Below are 19,198 nucleotides of genomic sequence, written 5' to 3'. Positions count from 1 at the left end.
TGGATGAACCTTCTTATTTGGCTCAAATTTCAAATATTGGTGCTGCATCACATAGGCAATTTCAGTAGATTCCACAACACCATTAGACACTACACACACACTATTCTTGTTAGCTTTCTGTTCAACCATTGTTAGTCTACCTTCATGGTTACATGGCTGTCCATTTACCTCAGTACTAAACTGATTAATGTTAGTTTCTGTATTAGTAATTTTATTAGACATTTGCACACCAACTTTCATACACACATTTCCTTCCTTAATTTTATTTTCTAAGACAATGTGACAATCTTAACTGCATTTTTCTACATTCTAAATATGTTCATAAACTTTATCTAATTCAGGATTTACTCTTTTCTCTAACTTAACACTATCCTCAGAAACTTGCCTTATCTGTGACGTTAGTTCACTTTCCACTGTTACAATTGCAGCATTACATTCTTGCCTCACCTGATTAATGTCAATTTTAGTGTTATTACCAAAGAAAGTCAGGTCATTTTTCCTTGAATCCCTCAAATTCGAAATTTTATTTTGCATTTTGGATTCCATTTTGACCACTTCATATGTAATTTGTTTGATCTCAGAACTTAGTGAAGTTTTTATATCTGACCCCATTTTTGTTGTTTTTGTATCAATGTCATTACCAATTTTATTCATTTTATCATCAATATCAGAACTCGATGATGTTTTAATTTTGGAACCCAAACCATTTATCTTACTATCAATATCCAATTCCATTTTACACATATTAGCATTTATTTGTCCCATATGTTGCAAGATGCTTGCCAACATATCTGACACATTGTCCTTCTGCTTCCTAGCAGCTGACATTGGCTCCTGCTTTATTTCTTTAACATTGCCAGGTGTAAGTGGGACACTAGGTTCCAATATATTGTGCTCACTAACTGGTCCATAATTAGCATACATTGAATCTGTCAAACTGCTACTCGCATTAGCTTCTGACATATCAAAACTGAAACCAGTACTCATGGAATCGTTTCCAGCTTTAACTCTTCCCAAACCTACCTCCAGTTTCTCATCTACAATTTCCTGATTGTTTTCAGCCATTCTGCTTAGTTTCTTAGCACATGCACACAGATAATAAAGTAGAACACTACATATCTTTCATCTCATCTGGTTGACTGCATGCCGAGATGAAACTGCGTATCCATCTGCCAAGCTCTGCGCCAACCAAGTACAGTTTCCAGGCCCCTGCTGCATAAAGGGCCACCAACTGCCCCGGATGCTGGTCACCGCAGTATAATGACACCTGGTGATCTTCAGCTTTCAGCACGTCATCTGCTACTGCATACCGTCAGTTGTTCTCACTGCAGTAGAAATGACACCTCTCTTTGCCAAGTGGTCACCGACATACTCTGACACCTCATTTCAATGGCTGCCGATTCTTGATGCACGTTCATTAGCACATGTGTCTATTGTCCTAATATACACTACTGGCCATTAAAATTGCTACACCAAGAAGAAATGCAGATGATAAACGGGTATTCATTAGACAAATATATTATACTAGAACTGACATGTGATTACATTTTCACGCAATTTGGGTGCATAGATCCTGAGAAATCAGTACCCAGAACAACCACCTCTGGCCATAATAACAGCCGTGATATGCCTAGGCATTGAGTCAAACAGAGCTTGGATGGCGTGTACAGGTACAGCTGCCCATGTAGCTTCAAGACGATACCACAGATCATCAAGAGTAGTGACTGGACTATTGTGATGAGCCAGTTGCTTGGCCACCATTGACCAGACATTTTCAATTGGTGAGAGATCTGCAGAATGTGCTGGCCAGGACAGCAGTCGAACATTTTCTGTATCCAGAAAGGCCTGTGCAGGACCTGCAACATGCGGTCGTGCATTATCCTGCTGAAATGTAGGGTTTTGCAGAGATCGCATGAAGGGTAGAGTCGCAGGTAATAACATATCTGAAATGTAGCATCCACTGTTCAAAGTGTCAACAATGCAAACAAGAGGTGACTGAGACGTGTAATCACTGACACCCCATACCATCATGCCGGGTGATACGCCAGTATGGCGATGACGAATACACGCTCCCAATATGCGTTCATCGCGATGTCACCAAACACAGATGCGACCATCATGATGCTGTAAACAGAACATGGATTCATCCAAAAAAAATTATGTTTTGCCATTTGTGCACACAGGTTCATCCTTGAGTACACCATCACAGGCACTTCTGTCTGTGATGCAGCATCAAGGGTAACCGCAGCCATGGCCTCTGAGCTGATAGTCCATGCTTCTGCAAACGTTGTCAAGCTGTTCATGCAGATGGTTGTTGTCTTGCAAACATCCCCATCTGTTGACTCGGGGATTGAGATGTTGCTGCACGATCTGTTACAGCCATGCGGATAAGATGCCTGTCATCTTGACTGCTAGTGATACGAGGCCGTTGGGATCCAGCACGGCATTCCGTATTACCCTCCAGAACCCACCGATTCCATATTCTGCTAACAGTCATTGGATCTCGACCAACATGAGCAGCAATGTCGTGATATGATAAACCGCAATCACAATAGGCTGCAATCCGACCTTTATCAAATTTGGAAACATGATGGTACGCATTTCTCCTCCTTACACGAGGCATCACAACAACGTTTCACCAGGCAATGCTGGTCAACTGCTGTCTGTGTATGAGAAATTGGTTGGAAACTTTCCTCATGTCCGCATGTTGAAGGCGTCACCACTGGCGCCCACCTCGTGTGAATGCTCTGAAAAGCTAATCATTTGCATATCATAGCATCTTCTTCCTCTCAGTCAAATTTCGCATCTGTAGCACATCATTTTCGTGGTGTAGCAATTTTAATGTCCAGTAGTGTAGTTCCTTTTTCACTCGCATGTCAAATATTTCAACAAGTTCATTTAACACTGCTGCTTTTATATACAGTACCTACTCTTCCAAACTCTATATTGTAATTCCTGGTCGATAAAGCACCAATTGCAGCATTGCTTGGCTAAAATTCGTGTAACTGCTTACTGCTTCTTTTGTCATACTGTCGACCTCAAAAGTCCCACCTACCTCAGTATAGCGTCTGGTCACCAACCCACTTCTCTGCAATGTAGATACTTTTCTGGAGATGTTAAAAGCAGTGTTGATGAAAAACATCATCAATACTTATGTTAGCACAGTCTGCATTAACTCTGTAGCGAAATGTCGTGCAAACATATTATAAAAATTTTTGGGTGGAGGGTGATTGTTTCATCTCTTAGAAAACTGTAAAAATTGGGCAAATAGTTCATTATTTGCTTTAGATGCCAAATTAAACAGGTGCCATCAGCCCGCATTTAAAACTAACAGCTAATATCACTGTCCTCATCTCACAGCTCATACCCTCTAGTACTCATGCAAGACAGCCAGAAATGTACCAAAGTTCAACTTGAATTATTATGCAATTTTCACTGTTTATACTAAGCTACAACATAAGTTTTACATTTGGTCTTTTTCAGTGAATTTCTTTAAAAGAAGTTGCTCACCAACTATCCCATAAATGATTATAAAATATGCCACGCAGATTTCTTCACAAAGGCCGAGACTTGACACACACTTATCTCTCATACTAATTCCTTCACAAAACTCAAATTTTCACAATCTGTCTGTAAATGCATTTGCTTTCACAGTGATATAAAATGAACACAAAATAACAGTACCTTCTTCATTTTACATATAACTTTTTCGGTAACATTCAACATGACCTGCGCATCTGACAGCGAGACTACGACTGCCTCCATGCTGTTGCTCACATCACATTTACTACTTGATAGAGTGCAGGAAAGACTTCACTCTGATTGGTTGATCAAATTAACAGCCAATCAGATCAATCTTTCAAGATCATATTAGCACCTAAACTGTTTTACTCCAATCAACATTCACAGATGCATTTACATCATTTTATGCTGCAAATAGTAATAAAATGTCCAACCAAACCAAACCAAGCCAAACCAAACGAAAACTAATCTTCAATTAACTTTCGAAAAAACTTTACTCTTCAAATAACTATTGTGGCAGCCTTCTTACAAAAACAAGCACACTTGGACATACGGCATCAGCAAGTAAGGGGAATCACAGCTTTTGTTGCAACAGCTTGTTGCACACTTTCCCTTGACCAAGTAACATAATGTTCAACAGGAGATAATATTGAATCTTTACATATGTCCCACATGCACACTCTCAGTAATTTACACAACAAAATAAATAGTTGTTAAATGAATACCAATTCCTAATGAATTCTCTATTACGAAAATGAAAAATAATTTGTTATTTAAGTATAAAAATTCAAACATACTGTCCTAACATTTTGTAAACTCTAGTTAAGATTCCAACTGATAGCAAAGGACAAACTTTTATGCATCCGAACTGACTTTAATCTTACTAGTGCCGTTTTTAAATATCAAAAGACTAAATAAAAAGTTTTTTCTAAATTGATTAAGATTTAGTATTGTTTATTCAAATGCTTAAGGGTTTGAATATTCTGTCTCTGGAACTGACACAAGTGGCGCTTCCCATGGTTGTGTTAGCAACAGGTGTGAGTGAATCACACCGAGATACAAGCGGCTGTCAGCACCATCAACTACAAAGCTATGAGCCCGTACTGCAAGGTAGTTTACTTCAATAAAATGCTATTCTGGTTTGACTCGTGATGTTACAAGCTCAATCAACTCTGGAAACATTGCTGCAGATTGCAAGCTCTTCTTGCACCCTGTGGCTGAGGCCAGCATCACCACCTCCACCAGCTGCCTGTATGAACTGAGGATCACCTCAGTACCATGCAACAGGCATTGTTTGTGCTGGCATGAGCCCCAACTTGCAGATGACTGCACCCTGTATGCTCGATGGCCACTGGCAAGGCTGGTTCCACATCTCAGATGAGGCACCCCACAGACATATTGAGTGAACATCCACTTTCTTTCCAGCCCTGAATCCTATCTGCCTAAGAGGCTCCATTACGAGCCTAACATTGGAGCTCCTAATAAGCAGTAAACCCTTCCCCTGTGAGCCTGCTTGGACCCTGCTGAAGGAGCATCCACCTGTCCACTCACAGGATGAATGGGCAAGGCCAGGTGGCCAGTCTCCACATTGGTCCTCTGCCTTGAGCAATGCGAACATGTTACCACCTGCCAATCACCTTGCTGTGAGGGCAGATTCACCTTGTTGTGTGCACTAGGAGGCACCTCGGAAGCAGAGCCTGAGGGCAAAAGAAGTGATACCTGAGGTGTCCTGTGTGATGCACCAGATTCTCTGCCTCTGTTGCAACCTGAGGCAGCAGCCCGAACGTGACTGACTGTAGCCAACAGCACGTTCAACTGTTCACAAACTGTGGCCATCTACTCGTGCATCCGCATGCAGCATGTACACATCCAATCCATCTTAGCAAGACTAACTGAAGAAGTGAACTATAAAAGCAGTTGATCTTAGATATGTAGCTTGCAACCCTCCTGACATGGGACCAAAGCATGCTGATGAGTTAAAGAGCTACATAGCTCGTTGTTCAGTGAGCAACTACTGTGCTAAAGACTGAATGAATTTACACTTACAAAAACGCAAGTTAATCCTCTTCAACAGAGAAACATGAATGAAATTTAATAAATGTACTATGTGGAAAACACAGAAAAAGATAAACCTTTAACTTGCCACTCTGTAGGCATACTCATATCACAGACAAGAGCTGGAACCTGACTAGTCAATCTGCAATTTCCGAGTGGTGAGGAGCAAATGCAGAAAGACTAATTCCCAATGAAGGCAGGTTGATGACTTGAATTAAGGCCAAACACTGTCACAATGCACCTATGAGAGGCACGGATTCTGGGATTTGGTAGGATGCTTGCAGCAGGAGACCCATGGAATTCAGGGGTCTGATTAACTCCATGGGAGTAGGCACTAACGGAGGTAGCAGACACTGGCAGCGTGTTAGGTACAAACTTGAGAGCAGCACTCAAAGTGAAAAAACAGGCATGTTTGCACCATCATGGTTCTTTAAAGACCCAAGCTTTTGTATTCAAAGGGAATTCTCACTCAGATCATTGGGGCATTGAATCCATGTTGCTTCTGGCCAGCCTCAGTAAGCTTTACTGAAACTGGCCAGAAGAAACATGAAGTCAATGCCCCAATGATCTGAGTGAGAATTGCCTTTGAATATAAAAGCTTAGATTTTTAAAGAATCATTATGGTGCAGTGTTACTCCCTTCCTATAGTCATCCTACCAATCCACCAGCACTTAAGAAGCTTCAGCTAATCTGACAAGTTGCTCTGCACCTCCAGGGCACCACTGGCCAACCATATTTAGATTCCTCCCATTCTCCTAATTGGTAAGTAGGTATGTTTCTGTACTTTAAATTAACAAACTCCAAGTTTGGTAGCAGTAGCGTTCAGCTGGAAACTAAACATCACTGCCACTCCTATTATGGCCAGTAACAACAATGTTTTACATCACTTGGCCCCACCCTCAGTCCTTTTTTGGGTGAGGACTGCTGCAGTAGCAATCTGACCTGTGTAAACCCACTGACATTGCAGTCCTTACGAGCATATATCAAGCTTGCTGCCCCTGCTAAGATGTGCCTTTTCATGGCCATCTTTTACTGTGAGGCTGTACGACAGTGTCTAGGTGGTGGATGGTATTACCAGTTAATTCTCTGAAGTGAAAGTTCTCCCCTGTAACAGCTGCTCAGAGTGTCTGCAATTTTCAGGGCTCCAGTGCTACTATTTAGCTACAGTAACCTAAAAACTACCACCTTTGTCTGCTCTGTGCATTGTATCTCTGATTTCCAATTTTGGAATGGCCTTGATGACTCCAGTAACCTTAATCTAATACAGACATACTTATTCTTAATCAGTCATCTCTTACTGTAATTTTACAAAACACACTAACAAACAACTATCTTGATCTTTAAAATCAGTGTTAATCAGTAATTCCCATACATATGACAACACCTAATCCATACATTGCAGATTAACTTCTTTCTTAGAAATAAATGCTGGAATTTGGGAACTTGATTTGTTAAACTGTACATTTTTTTGTGTGTTTCTGAGTGGCTCTGCTGCTACACATCATAAAGCACAGTACACTGACTGACAGAAGTATTTTTGTATACATAGTAAATATTTCATAACACTTGCTAAATCAACATTACTGTAGAGAATTCATTTACAACATATTTGCAATGAAATGTGCAAGAGCTGTCGGTATTCTTTGTCCTAATTTGGATTTGTGATTTTTACAGGTGAAATGACAGGTGGTGGCCATACTGTGAAAAAAGGTCTAATGAGTCAAAAAGTACCTGAAGCTCCAGTTACTCAGAAAACTGTGGGGGACCTTGGAAAAAATATGCAAGAATGCCAGATAAAACTTGAAGAGTTTACTAGGAAAATTCATGAGATTGACAAAAAAATGTGTTTCCTTACACCAGAGATAAATAATATGAAAACCAAAACACAAAAGTTGGAAACTGAAATTATGGTAAGGTGTTTTCAGGCATGCTATATCAGAGGTAATATCCTGAGTTAGTCTTACTTCTCTTTGAAATTGTCTCCATGTCCTACTTTTGCCCATTTCTAAAATAAAACATCTCATCCTGAATGTCTAGATTTGAGAACAGTCATTTTATACACTTTGTAATAAATCAGAGATGTCCCATTATTTTGATTAGAGTGCATATGAGGAGATGATGTAATAAATGTTTCTCTTACAAGTTTGTCTCATGATTTTCACAACATAGACCTTACAGCTATTTTGAACAGTAAATAAATTCTTAATCAGTCTCTTGGGAAAGACACAGATATCAAAGCCCTGCTGATTAATACTGTTAAGGTGTATGGATAAACCTTTCAAAACTTTTACTTGCATTTTCATTAGGATAAAATTAACTTTTTTTACTTGGTTTTGTGTAACTTGACTTGATTCCAAATTTATCATGAAATAACAAAATGTCCATATTTTTTTTTTATAATCTGTTATTTTTGCATAAATATTTTATTCACATATTTGCTATTCATGAACAGTTTCTTGCCACTTAAGACAATTATTTTCAGACACTTGAGAGAGAACACCCAAAACTCGAGCATGAAGTAAAGAATCAGGAAAAGAGAGTGTTAGAAGTTACAGGTGATCCAGCAAAAGTTGCAGCTCTCACATTGGTTATGGGGAAAGCCAAAAAAGGTATGTTAAGTCATTCACAAAAGTTGTGAAGAAGTTATGTTTATGTCAGCAAGAGTTTTAGAACAGAGCAGGACTCTAGTCAAATCTGTGTAAAGAATATGACAAAATGTAACTTGACAAAAATTTAAATATGAAGCATTTTTCAGTCATCTCATTTCTGTACTCACTGCAGCTCATAGACATCTTGTCATACTGAGTGAGGTGGTGCAGTGGTTAGGACACTGGACTCGCATTCAGGTGGACAATGGTTCAAACACTCATCCGGCCTTCCTGATCTAGGTTTCTTGTGATTTCCCTAAACTACTTCAGGGAAATGCTGGGATGGTTCCTTTGAAAGGATATGACTGACTTCCTTCCCCATCCTTCCCTAATGTAAGGGGACTGACGACCGTGCTGTCCGGTCCCTTCCCCACAAATCAACTTCTACACAGTTTGGATTCAACAAGTCTTTGGTAGGTTTCTAGAAGTGTGTGGCACTAGCCACAAGTCAAACAATTCTCATAAACTATGGCGGTTTGTGGGAGTGGAGCTGGTGTCCAATAGCATCTCAGATGTCTTCCATTGTGGTTCATATCATGCAAATTTGGCTGGAGAGATATCAACTTAAGTTTACTGTCGTGCTCTTCATACCACTGTAGCGTGATTCTGGTACTGTGATATGGACAGTTAGCCTGCTGGAAGATTCCATCACCATCAAGGTCAACATCAAGCCTGAAGGGATACAGGTGCTATGCATGAATGTTCAAACAGTCCACATCTGTGTTGGTGTGTTCAATTTCTACAAGTCTGTTGTATTACCAGTTGAAAGTCTTCCCTAGTATAATACAGCCTTTACTGGCCTGCATCCATGGCAAAATGTTAGTTTGGAGCAACTAAACATAGTGCATACAGTTTCTGATATGGAACCATTGTAGATGTAAAATTTTATTGTCACACAGTAGTTGAACAGTCAGTGAAGTCTACCACTTTGTCTTTGCAGGACTATGGTGGATGAAAAGCCTACTGGGAAGTGTCAAGATCTTGCATGGAAAATGTTTAAGAATAACATCCACTGTCTCAGATACTGAAACATGAAAACTTGTTAATTCACTCTATAATATCCTGTAGTATCATACTTTGGGGCAGTTCTATACTCCTTTGTTCACAGATTTTCCATCCAGTATTCTGTAAATACATACTGACTCATTCCATGAACAAGTAGCTTTGACTGACTTGGTTCTATGGCCAGTAGATAAAATATTTAATGAGGCATGAATTTATCTCAAAAAGACAGCTTAGACCCCATATAAGAGGCAGTGTTTGTTGAAATAGACAAAAATATTGTGTCTGTGAAGGTAAAATTAAGTCTGTCTGTGAAGTTATCTGGACATACATGATTAGCCATGGTGAAATCAAGTTAATCATTGGATGTTTTTATTGGCCATCCAGTTTTCTTGTAACAGTTGTATAATCATTCAAACAAAGTCTGTGTTACATAGCATGGAAATACTGCAGTCACATAATATTAGTTGGAGGCAACATTGACCTACAGATTATAGACTGATATGTTCGTGGATTTATTGCAGGTACTTTGGACAATCTGTCTTGAGAAGTAGTCATGGACACATTTTTCCAAGACTGTCTTCAGCTGCTAGTTCAACAATTCACTCTCTATGAAAGTATTTTAGTCCCTATAGCTACAAGCATGCCTGATCTTATCAGCAGTGTCATTATAGAGATAGGGACTAGCAATCATGTCATCATAGTGACTATGACCACTGAAGTTCATAAATCCATCAAGAAAGTTAGGAGAGTTTTCATTATGGGAAGAGCTGATAACATTGTTAACATTCTACTTAATCAATGAATGGACATAATTTAGTTCAAATAGGGTGGATGTAGAGGAATTTTGGATGAACGTTAAACTGTTTGCAAACCATGCTCTTGAGAAGGATGTGCAAAATAAGGGTATTGAGGATGGAAAAGACTACTGTGGTTGAATTACAAAATTCAGGGATTGGTGTGGAAGCAAAGATTGTTGCATTCTCAGGTCAAAAAAGAATGCAGAAGTAATAATAAGATTGATGTCAAAGCATATAATTTCCACCATCGTGGCTTAGTGAAGGAACTTGCTGGGAACCTGAGAAAATTCTTGTCCCACATGAAATGGCTAAGTGGATTGAAGGACTCTATCCAGTCACTCATTGACCAATCTGATGTGGGTAAAAAAGACAGCAAAAGGAAAACTGAAGTTTTAAATTTTTAAACTTTTTTTTCTAAGATGCCTCTGAAAAATTTGTAGTTATTACAATAATCTGCAAAATGATATCATCACCATACAGTCAGACTGGCTCTAATGTTAATGACAAATATTTTTTTAAGTTCATTAAGCTAACTGGAGACTTAGCACTTAAAAATTTCAACCTAATTCACCAATTAAATCTGAAAATTGTTCAGGTGAACTGCATGTTGTATCGGTTGCATGAGGCTGTGGATCAATTGGAAATGTTACATACAGCCAAGGCCAACATGCCCATTGATGCAATATGAACCAAGTTAGTAATTAACAAACTGAAACAGTCACTGGAAGCAACTTGTGTATACAGTACTAATGACAGATCACAATGAGTGCTAATCAATTAACACTGATAAGTATGGGAATTTTTTCCAGATACTTTTATATATTTATTTTGATCCAACATCAACTGATTACAAAAATCTTTTTTTTGTTCCAGTCTTCTGGATAAGTCAGAGCCTTACTTACTAGGGTTACATATTATTGACTGGCACTTTTATCTACACAACTTTTTCTAAATTTAGTTGAGAGAACAGAGTTACATACATGGACTATACATAAAAAAATGTGTTTTTGCCATACTTGGATCAAGGAATATACAGTTTGTAACACAGTATTCATATCTGACATCAACTATATACAGTTTGTGACACAGTCTAAGATCTGAGATTACAAATATTTTTAGATAGATGGTCTTTCATCATACGAGTGTACTAAATCTAGAAACTCATCTATTGAATATACAGGATTGTTTAGGAGGCATCATTTTAATTTCATTTTTAGTTTTGGAATGGGCAATTTGGAGATATTAGGATGGAAGCAATTCAGTAGTTTTATGCCTACATAGTGAGGGCTTTTCTCATTAAGTGTTGTTCTATGAGAGATGATGTGGGGTCTCTCTACCTCTAGTGTTGTGATCGTGTATTTCTTTATTAAGTGTTTTGTTACTGTTTACCGCCATAATGATTATCTTCAGCACATCAAGTTCCTTCTTTTGTAAGATAAATTTTCAGAGTGCTGGTGCTACAAAAAGGTGTCAGTTTTTTTAGGACATATATGGTAGTACATAGCTTTTTGCAAATATCATTCACATGATCAGACCAGTTTAACTCTGCATCAAGTGTCAAGCCAAGAAATTTGGTCGAGTACCGTTTTTTAATGTATTTGTCACCCATTAAGATTTGGTTTTCATGAGTTTTTTGCTTCCCTAGACCAAATTCAATATAGACAGATTTATTTGTGTTTAATTGCTATGTACCTCAGCAGGAAAGTAACTTCTCTGAACAAAGCTGTTATTCTTCCTCTTTCAAGTACGTATTTGCCTTTCCTGATTTCAGAGACCATTATAATGGTTTATGAACCAAAGAAATTAAAAATTATTTCGATATAAACTTTTAGTGTTTGTAACTTATGTCCCAAAGTTTAAATATTCTGCTAACTTACAGGAGTAGTAGTAGTAGTAGTAGTAGTAGTAGTAGTAGTAGTAAACAACCCCAGCCAGGTTCATATAATTCCCATGGATATACTTTTTGTTTCTAGCACTGTGGTTGTGAATTTCGCAGTATAATCAGACGCCACTTTTATTATTAATCGCGAACACCATTCACCAGTAAATGAATTGCCACATAAGCGCAAAAAGCATGAAGTCCCTGCAAAAAACTTTTCCAAAATACTTTGCAATTACCTTTACATAATACTCCTACTGCAAATGTCTGTAGAATAAATAATTTTTTTTTTATTTTAACTGCATTTCCCTAGAAGATTATGCTGCAGGGCAGCAGTGAGTGTGGACACATCTAAAGCGTACTAGCAATATTGTATGTACGTCAACACATTGTGAGAGTTTTCAAAGTACAAAGTGGGCATAACTAAACTTTCCTGATGTAAACTACATAAAAACAGGAGTTCAGAGACATACTATGAGTGATTTAATTTTTATCAATCCAGAAACTACAACTTCTTTCTGAAGTTCTTGTGTATATACAGGGTGACGATTATTGAACTATATGAAAAATCAACATACATTGGTTACAAACTATGGTGTGCACACACACACTTTATTCATCATTTAAACATCACTACAGATATTCAGATTTAGGTTATGACCTGATCCATATGCCTCCCATCATTGGCGATAATGTGACATAGACAAATAGTGAAATCCTGCACGACCTGCTGAAGTGTCAGAATATCAATGCTTTCAATGACCTTCTCAATAGATGTTTTCAGCTCAGAAATGGTTTTGGGGTTATTTCTGTGCACTCTATCTTCAATAATGCCCCACAAAAAGGAGTTGCATATGTTCAGATCTGAAGAATATTGCAGCCAATCAAGACCCATGGTACTGGCCTTTGGATACCCCAGAGCCAAAATTCGGTCCCCAAAGTGCTCCTCCAGGACATCAAACACTTCTGTTTTGATGGGGTCAAGATTCATCTTGCATGAACCACATCTTGTCAAAATCAGGGTCATCAAGGAATATCATATCAGTTTTTCTGTGACTGGACATTGCACAACATACAGGCAACTATTGAGGGTAAAGAGACTTCTTGATTATGAATTGTGGACTCTGTCCCCCAAATGCACCAATTTTGCTTTTTGATAAACCCATCCAAATGAAAGTGGGCTTCATCACTAAACCAAACCATACCAATTCCAAATATGCCCCATGGCCAACGGTGAAGTTTGAAAATCCTACTGCAAACCATTCCAAAGTTATGGTGATTTTATTGTGTATAGTTAGAGACCAACCTGTCGCACAAGTCGCGGGGAATGGGCAACGGCTTGAAGTATGGGATTGCCTTCAGAAGTGAGGTACAGTGGGGACTGTGTGTGCCCTGGGACTGCTACGGTAGCTGTGAAGGTCCTACAGGAATCCTGAAAAGTGATGGCTAACGGGGCTCTGGTGAAGCTATCATAGGCCTATCAAGCCAGTAGTGGAATGTGATTTCTGCTTTCAAAGATAGAATGAACCTCAGAAAGGACGGATTGAATTAACAAACTGTCTATAAACAAGGACTAAAATTTGGGACATTAAATATACAAACATTGACTGGAAAGGTGGAGGAGATGGTAGACATGATGGAGAGAAGGAAGTTAGATCTATTGGGGTTAGCTGAAATGAGATGGAAAGGAGAAGGAAGAAGAGAACTGAGGAAAGGCTACTGACTGTACTGGAGTGTAAATGAGAAGGGAAGGAGAAATGGAGTTGGAATAGTAGTAAGAGATGGATTAAAAGAGGAAGTGAAGAGAATAAATGATAGGATGAAGAAGACCAAAATATCACTCGAGGGTACAACCATAGAGGTAATACAAGTGTATGCGCCACAGGTGGGTTGCACTTCTGAGGAGAAGCAAGAGTTTGAAGAGGAAACGTAGAAGCAGAGGGGAATGAAGAATATGATAGTAATGGGGGATTTAAACACACATGTTGGGAGAGAAAGACAAGGCTGCAAAAGTGTACTTGAACCAGAGGGTTGGGGCTGCCGAAATGAGGAAGGTGAAAGACTGTTGGAGTTCTGTCATTGGAACGGCTTGCTGGTTGGGAACTCTTTGTTCAGGAAAAGAGAGAGCCACAAAATTACCTGGTACAGTCAAGACTTAAAGAGAAAGTCGGTAACAGATTACTTCCTGTACGATAGTGAGATGAATAGGAACATCATTGACATTAAGGTAATACCATCAGAGGCATTGAATAGTGACCACCATTTGCTGGTAATGAACCTGAGAGGGACTTAGGATAATTAAGGGACAGGAAAGCAGGAAAGACACATAAGGGTGTGGAAGTAGGAGGAAGAAAGCAGGCTACAGTATCTGCAAGTAGTAGAGCAAAGCATTCCAAAGGATGAACCAAAAATGGTAGAAGAAGAATGGGGTAGATTCAAGGGAACATTCGTAAGTGTGGCAGAAGCAATATGTGGGAGGACAAGCAACAAAAGGGATGGAAAGAAACACCCTGGTGGAATGATAAAACAAAGGATATAGTACAGAAGAAGAATGGAGCTTTTAGGGTATGGTTCCATAAGAGAACAGTTGAGTCAAGAGAAGAGTATGAGACAATAAAGAAAGAAGCAAAAAGAGTGGTGGTGGAGGAAAGAAGAAAGTGAGTGGAACAGTGGATCAGAATGATGGAGGAGGATAGTGAAGGTTAAAAAAAAAGGTGTTATATAGGATGATTAAAAGTAAGAGGAAGAATGCTTCTACAGATTATGCTCAAAAGGTGAACAAAAGTGGACAAAATGTAAAGAAAGAGGAGGAACTCATATAGACCTGGATGAGGAAGAACAAGCCAATGAGAAAAAATAGGAGGAACAGCAAATAGAAAAAGACCTTATTTTGGGGCGGGGGGGGGGGGGGGGGGGAGTGGGAGTGGAAGATGCGTTGGGCAATTTGAAGGGAGGGAAGTCACCAGCTCTGGATGAGGTAAGTGTACAGATAGTGAGAGCAGCAGGAGAGGTGGGGATACAATGGCTATATTGAGTAATGAAAATTGTGTGGAGACAGAAGATGATCCCAGAAAACTGGAAGAAGGAATAATTGTTCCGATCTTTAAGAAGGGCAAAAGGAAGAATGAGAGAAGAGAAACATGACTTCAGAACAGGAAAGTCCACAGTGGATCTAATTTTTGCTTTGAGACAACTGCAGGAACAGCACTGTGAATATGGAACAGATCTGCTAATGACCTTCCTGGACATTGAAAAAGCATATGATAGTGTACATAGAAGCAAAGTGTGGAAAGACCTGTATAACAGCGGAGATGCAAAACAGATTATTTGGAGGATAAGAGAAATGTACCATGGAAGTTTGAACTGTGTGAAAGTGGGAGGAGAGAGATCAGCTTGGATTGAACAGAAGAATGGCTTGAGGCAGGGAAGTGCACTTTCACCATTATTCTTCATTGTAGTGATGGATGATATAATGAGTACAGTGGCACAAGTAATTGGTGAAGGAAAGATAAAAGCTATGGTGTTTGCAGGTGATCTGATGATTTGGGAGAGTAAGGAGAAGGAAGTACAAGAGCAGTTGGACATATTGGAACAAACAGTACAAGAATATGGTATGAAATTTAGTATAAGAAAGAGTGAGATGGTTATCACAGCAAGAAAGGAGGAGAGAGGAACAACTGGAATAACAGTTAGTGGGGAATGATTGAGGAGAATGGAGAGTTTAAAGTACCTAGGAAGCTTGATACAGGAAGATGGAAAAAAATGACAGAGAAATAAACGAATGGGGGAGAAAATCGGAAACATTTCAGAAGAGTGTCAGTAGCCTGATATGGATCAACGACGTACTCCAAATCAGTAAAGAGGTTATATACTGGTCATACTATGTCCCGATCCAGACATATTCATCAGAAACATGGGTTATGAAAGGAAGAGAGAAAAGCAAAGTAAAAGCTAGTGAGATGAAATTCTTGAGAAACGGTATTGGAGTGACAGAGACAGGCAGGTTAAGAAATGAGATGATCAGAGAGGTGGAACCATTACAGGAGGAGACAGAGAAATCAAGCCTGAGATGGTATGGATATGTTAAGAGAGTGGAGGAGAAGAGGATACCCAGGAGGATACACGAGATGAAACTGGAAGGAAAGAGACCAAGAGAAGACTGAGAGGCAGATGGCTGAAAGGAGTAGAGGAATGCGTCCAGAGGAAAGGAGAAGACTGGACCAAGGTGAAGAGATGGTGGCAAGACAGATGATGGAGAGTCCTATGTTCCATACAGTCCTGACCAGAGGATGGAAACTGTCCAAGATGATGATGATGATGATGATGATGATGATGATGATGATGATGAAATAACTTCAAGAAAATACGCTGACTTTATATACTCTAATACAGTTCTTAACTGTTTCATTAATTAAACTATAATATGTTCACAAATCACATCTCTCAACTGACTTGCCTAATATATTATTCATCTTTCTACAAAACACTGTGAAAGGGACTAGTAACGAACAACACTATGATACTGCTCAGTTAAAAAAAGCTATTTGTTCATGTTAAATTGGGGTTTAATAACAATGCATTAGAGCTAAAAGCAACTTCCTCATCAATGTTATAAGCACTTGGTACAGTTTGTGCTAGCTTTACAATATAGTGTACTCTCAGCAATGTCTCATTATTAGTTCATAATTTTTATTAGTGCATCTCATATCTAGCACAAATTTCATATTCTTGTGACAATTTTTTATGACGACATGAGTACTACAAATGTGTGTGTAAAAGATGAGAATTCCTTAGATGGGTTGAAGCATTGAGTCTAAATGAAAAGCAATATTAGCTGAGTTAACACTTAGATCCAATTACTAATGTAGTAAAACAGACTTAGCAGCTTTGTATGTGCAGGCTCCAAATAAATTTGCAGTTGTTGAAGATTTTGGTAACCCTGTAACAAACTGGAATATTTGGTTTAATAATCATGTATACAAAATAGCTTCCTCTGACTCTCAATTCTTTTAAGCAATGATATTATCATATGAAGAGGGTCGATTGCTACTTACCATATAGTGGAGGTGTTTAGTCACAGACAGGCACAACAAAAGACTGCTATACGTTTAAGCATTTGGCCAAAAGAACTCCCTCCAAAATAGTTGATGTTTTGGAAGAACACTTTTTGATCAAAAACTTAAATGTGTAGCAGTCTTTTCATTACCTGTCTGCAACTCATCATCATCTAAATGGTGAGTAGCAGTCTCTCTCTTTCGTAATGTTGTTGTTATTCCATTCTGGACATTCCATTATACAGTTTTGTAAACAGGTTTTCTATCAACTAAATTATAATTAAAATATACTACAGTGACATGCTAATTAGTTAGGACAAGATGATTAAACTATAACTGTGCACATTTATTACTATATGTATATTACAGTTAGTAGCTAACTGAATATTAATAACTAATGTGTCCACCTTTTGCTTTAATGAGCTTCTGAACATGTTGTGGCATAGATTTGACCAGGTTAGAGCAAATATTTCAAAGTTTGTCATGAGACCACTCTTTTACAACGTTTACTAACATGCAGTCTTTTGTTGAATAGTCCATGTTGCCAAGATGCATTTTCACATTACTCCTCAAATTCTCAATGGGGTTTAAGTCTGGTTTATTGCGGGGTCACTAAAGCACATTAATGTTGTTTCTTCCATGAATGTATTGATTGCTTTAGAAGTGTGACACAGAGCCAGATCATATTGATATGTTCCTCCTTCACTCACAAAGGTCTGTAGGAATGGCACAATCCTGCACCTAAGGATTTCCATGTATTTGGTTGAAATTGACATGCCATCAACAGGAACTAGTGCCCCAGGGCCCCTTGCAATGAAGAAACCACAAAACATTTTTTTTTTTGTTTGTGGGCAGAGAATTTTACAATCTCCTTGAGATGGTCAGCTCTCACTGAACCATGGGCACTTCCCCTAACAACTCTTGCTCTGTATCCTTGAACAGTAAAACGTGATTTGTTACTGAAAATTACATGTTTCCAGTCATTGAAGGTCCAAGATGTATATATTTTGGCCCATGCCAATCATTTTTTCTTAATGGTAGGTGTTAACAAATGTTTCTTCTTCATTGTATTTCACGCCTTCCACTCACAATCAAGAAGACTATGCCATACTGCTGAATAGTCAGTTTCAGCTCCAGCAGCCAATAAATCTCCATGAATGTCCATACTTAACTTGTGAGGACAAATTCTACTGTTAATAAAAAGTTTGGTCACTTATAGGGGTGGATTTTAGTTTCCATTTACATCTGTCTTTTCTCTTTGGAAACAATGGCGCAGTATTACTATATGCCCTGAGATGTCTTGAAATACTAAATGTTCCCACACCAGCAATAGAGGCACAGTCTCCTATAGTCACAGATGTATGTTCATGAAAAGCAACTATTTTTGCCAACTTGTTAGGTGAAATATCCATTTTAACACAAACACAAAGTTTTCCTTTTGAGAGCACAGAAATAACAAATGCTGTTTCAACATATCCAAGCACTCAACTGAACTGGAGGGGACTGACGACTGTTGTTCATAGTTAAGGCAACATCAGTGCACTAAGAGTCCAACAATTTGGCAGATGAAATTCATTACAGCTAACCAGCGTAAATTCTTTTTAAAACATGAGCTGGTCCCAGTTGATTTCCACACTACTCTAGAATGTTTATTGCTATTCCTATAGGTTGTATATAATTTAAATGTATACATTTCACTTAAGAAGCAGTAGTCTAAAACACAATAGTGACAGACATTCCTAATCAATTGCTCATATACAACACAGAGAGCCATTACCTTGTATTTCATTACCTAAAGAAATACAATTTTATTTAATTATTTATGTACTTATTTATTTATTTTACAAATTCCATGTCATACTGTTTGTTAATGTTTAGGAAATATTGAACTGGAGTATTGTATTTGAAAAAACCTCACAACAGAATAAGGTGGTTGACATATTCATAGAACCTGAACATCATACATAAGTATGTTAGTTTTACTATTCAACATAACGCAAATGTCTGAGTTCAACTTGTTTCCATTCCAGTAAATAATTTAAGGAGTACTTATATGTAGTCAAAATTGCATTTTTTATTTCTGTTAAAGTATGTTGGTGTATCAGAAAGTGTCACTATATTTATTATATTATGTACGACAAATGGTTGATGTACTGAATAGAGAATTATCTCCTACAATTATGAAAGTGTAAACTTACTAATAATTTCATCTGAATGGTAGTTACATTTCTCAAAAAT

General features: G+C 38.3%; 1 protein-coding gene across 1 annotated transcript in view; it reads left to right on the top strand.

Moving 5' to 3' along the window:
• Positions 1–19,198, top strand: part of LOC126471334 (structural maintenance of chromosomes protein 4-like) — a 153,142-nt gene that overhangs the window by 62,598 nt on the left and 71,346 nt on the right. The window contains exons 7-8 of the mRNA XM_050099455.1: positions 7,252–7,487; positions 8,060–8,186. Coding sequence (XP_049955412.1) covers positions 7,252–7,487; positions 8,060–8,186 — 363 coding nt within the window. The remainder of the gene's footprint in view (positions 1–7,251; positions 7,488–8,059; positions 8,187–19,198) is intronic.

Source organism: Schistocerca serialis, chromosome 3 (assembly GCF_023864345.2).
Source record: "Schistocerca serialis cubense isolate TAMUIC-IGC-003099 chromosome 3, iqSchSeri2.2, whole genome shotgun sequence".
Taxonomy (NCBI): Eukaryota; Metazoa; Arthropoda; class Insecta; order Orthoptera; family Acrididae; genus Schistocerca; species Schistocerca serialis.
The sequence above is the reverse complement of the archived record's forward strand: the minus strand, read 5'-3'. Positions and strand labels throughout refer to the sequence as shown.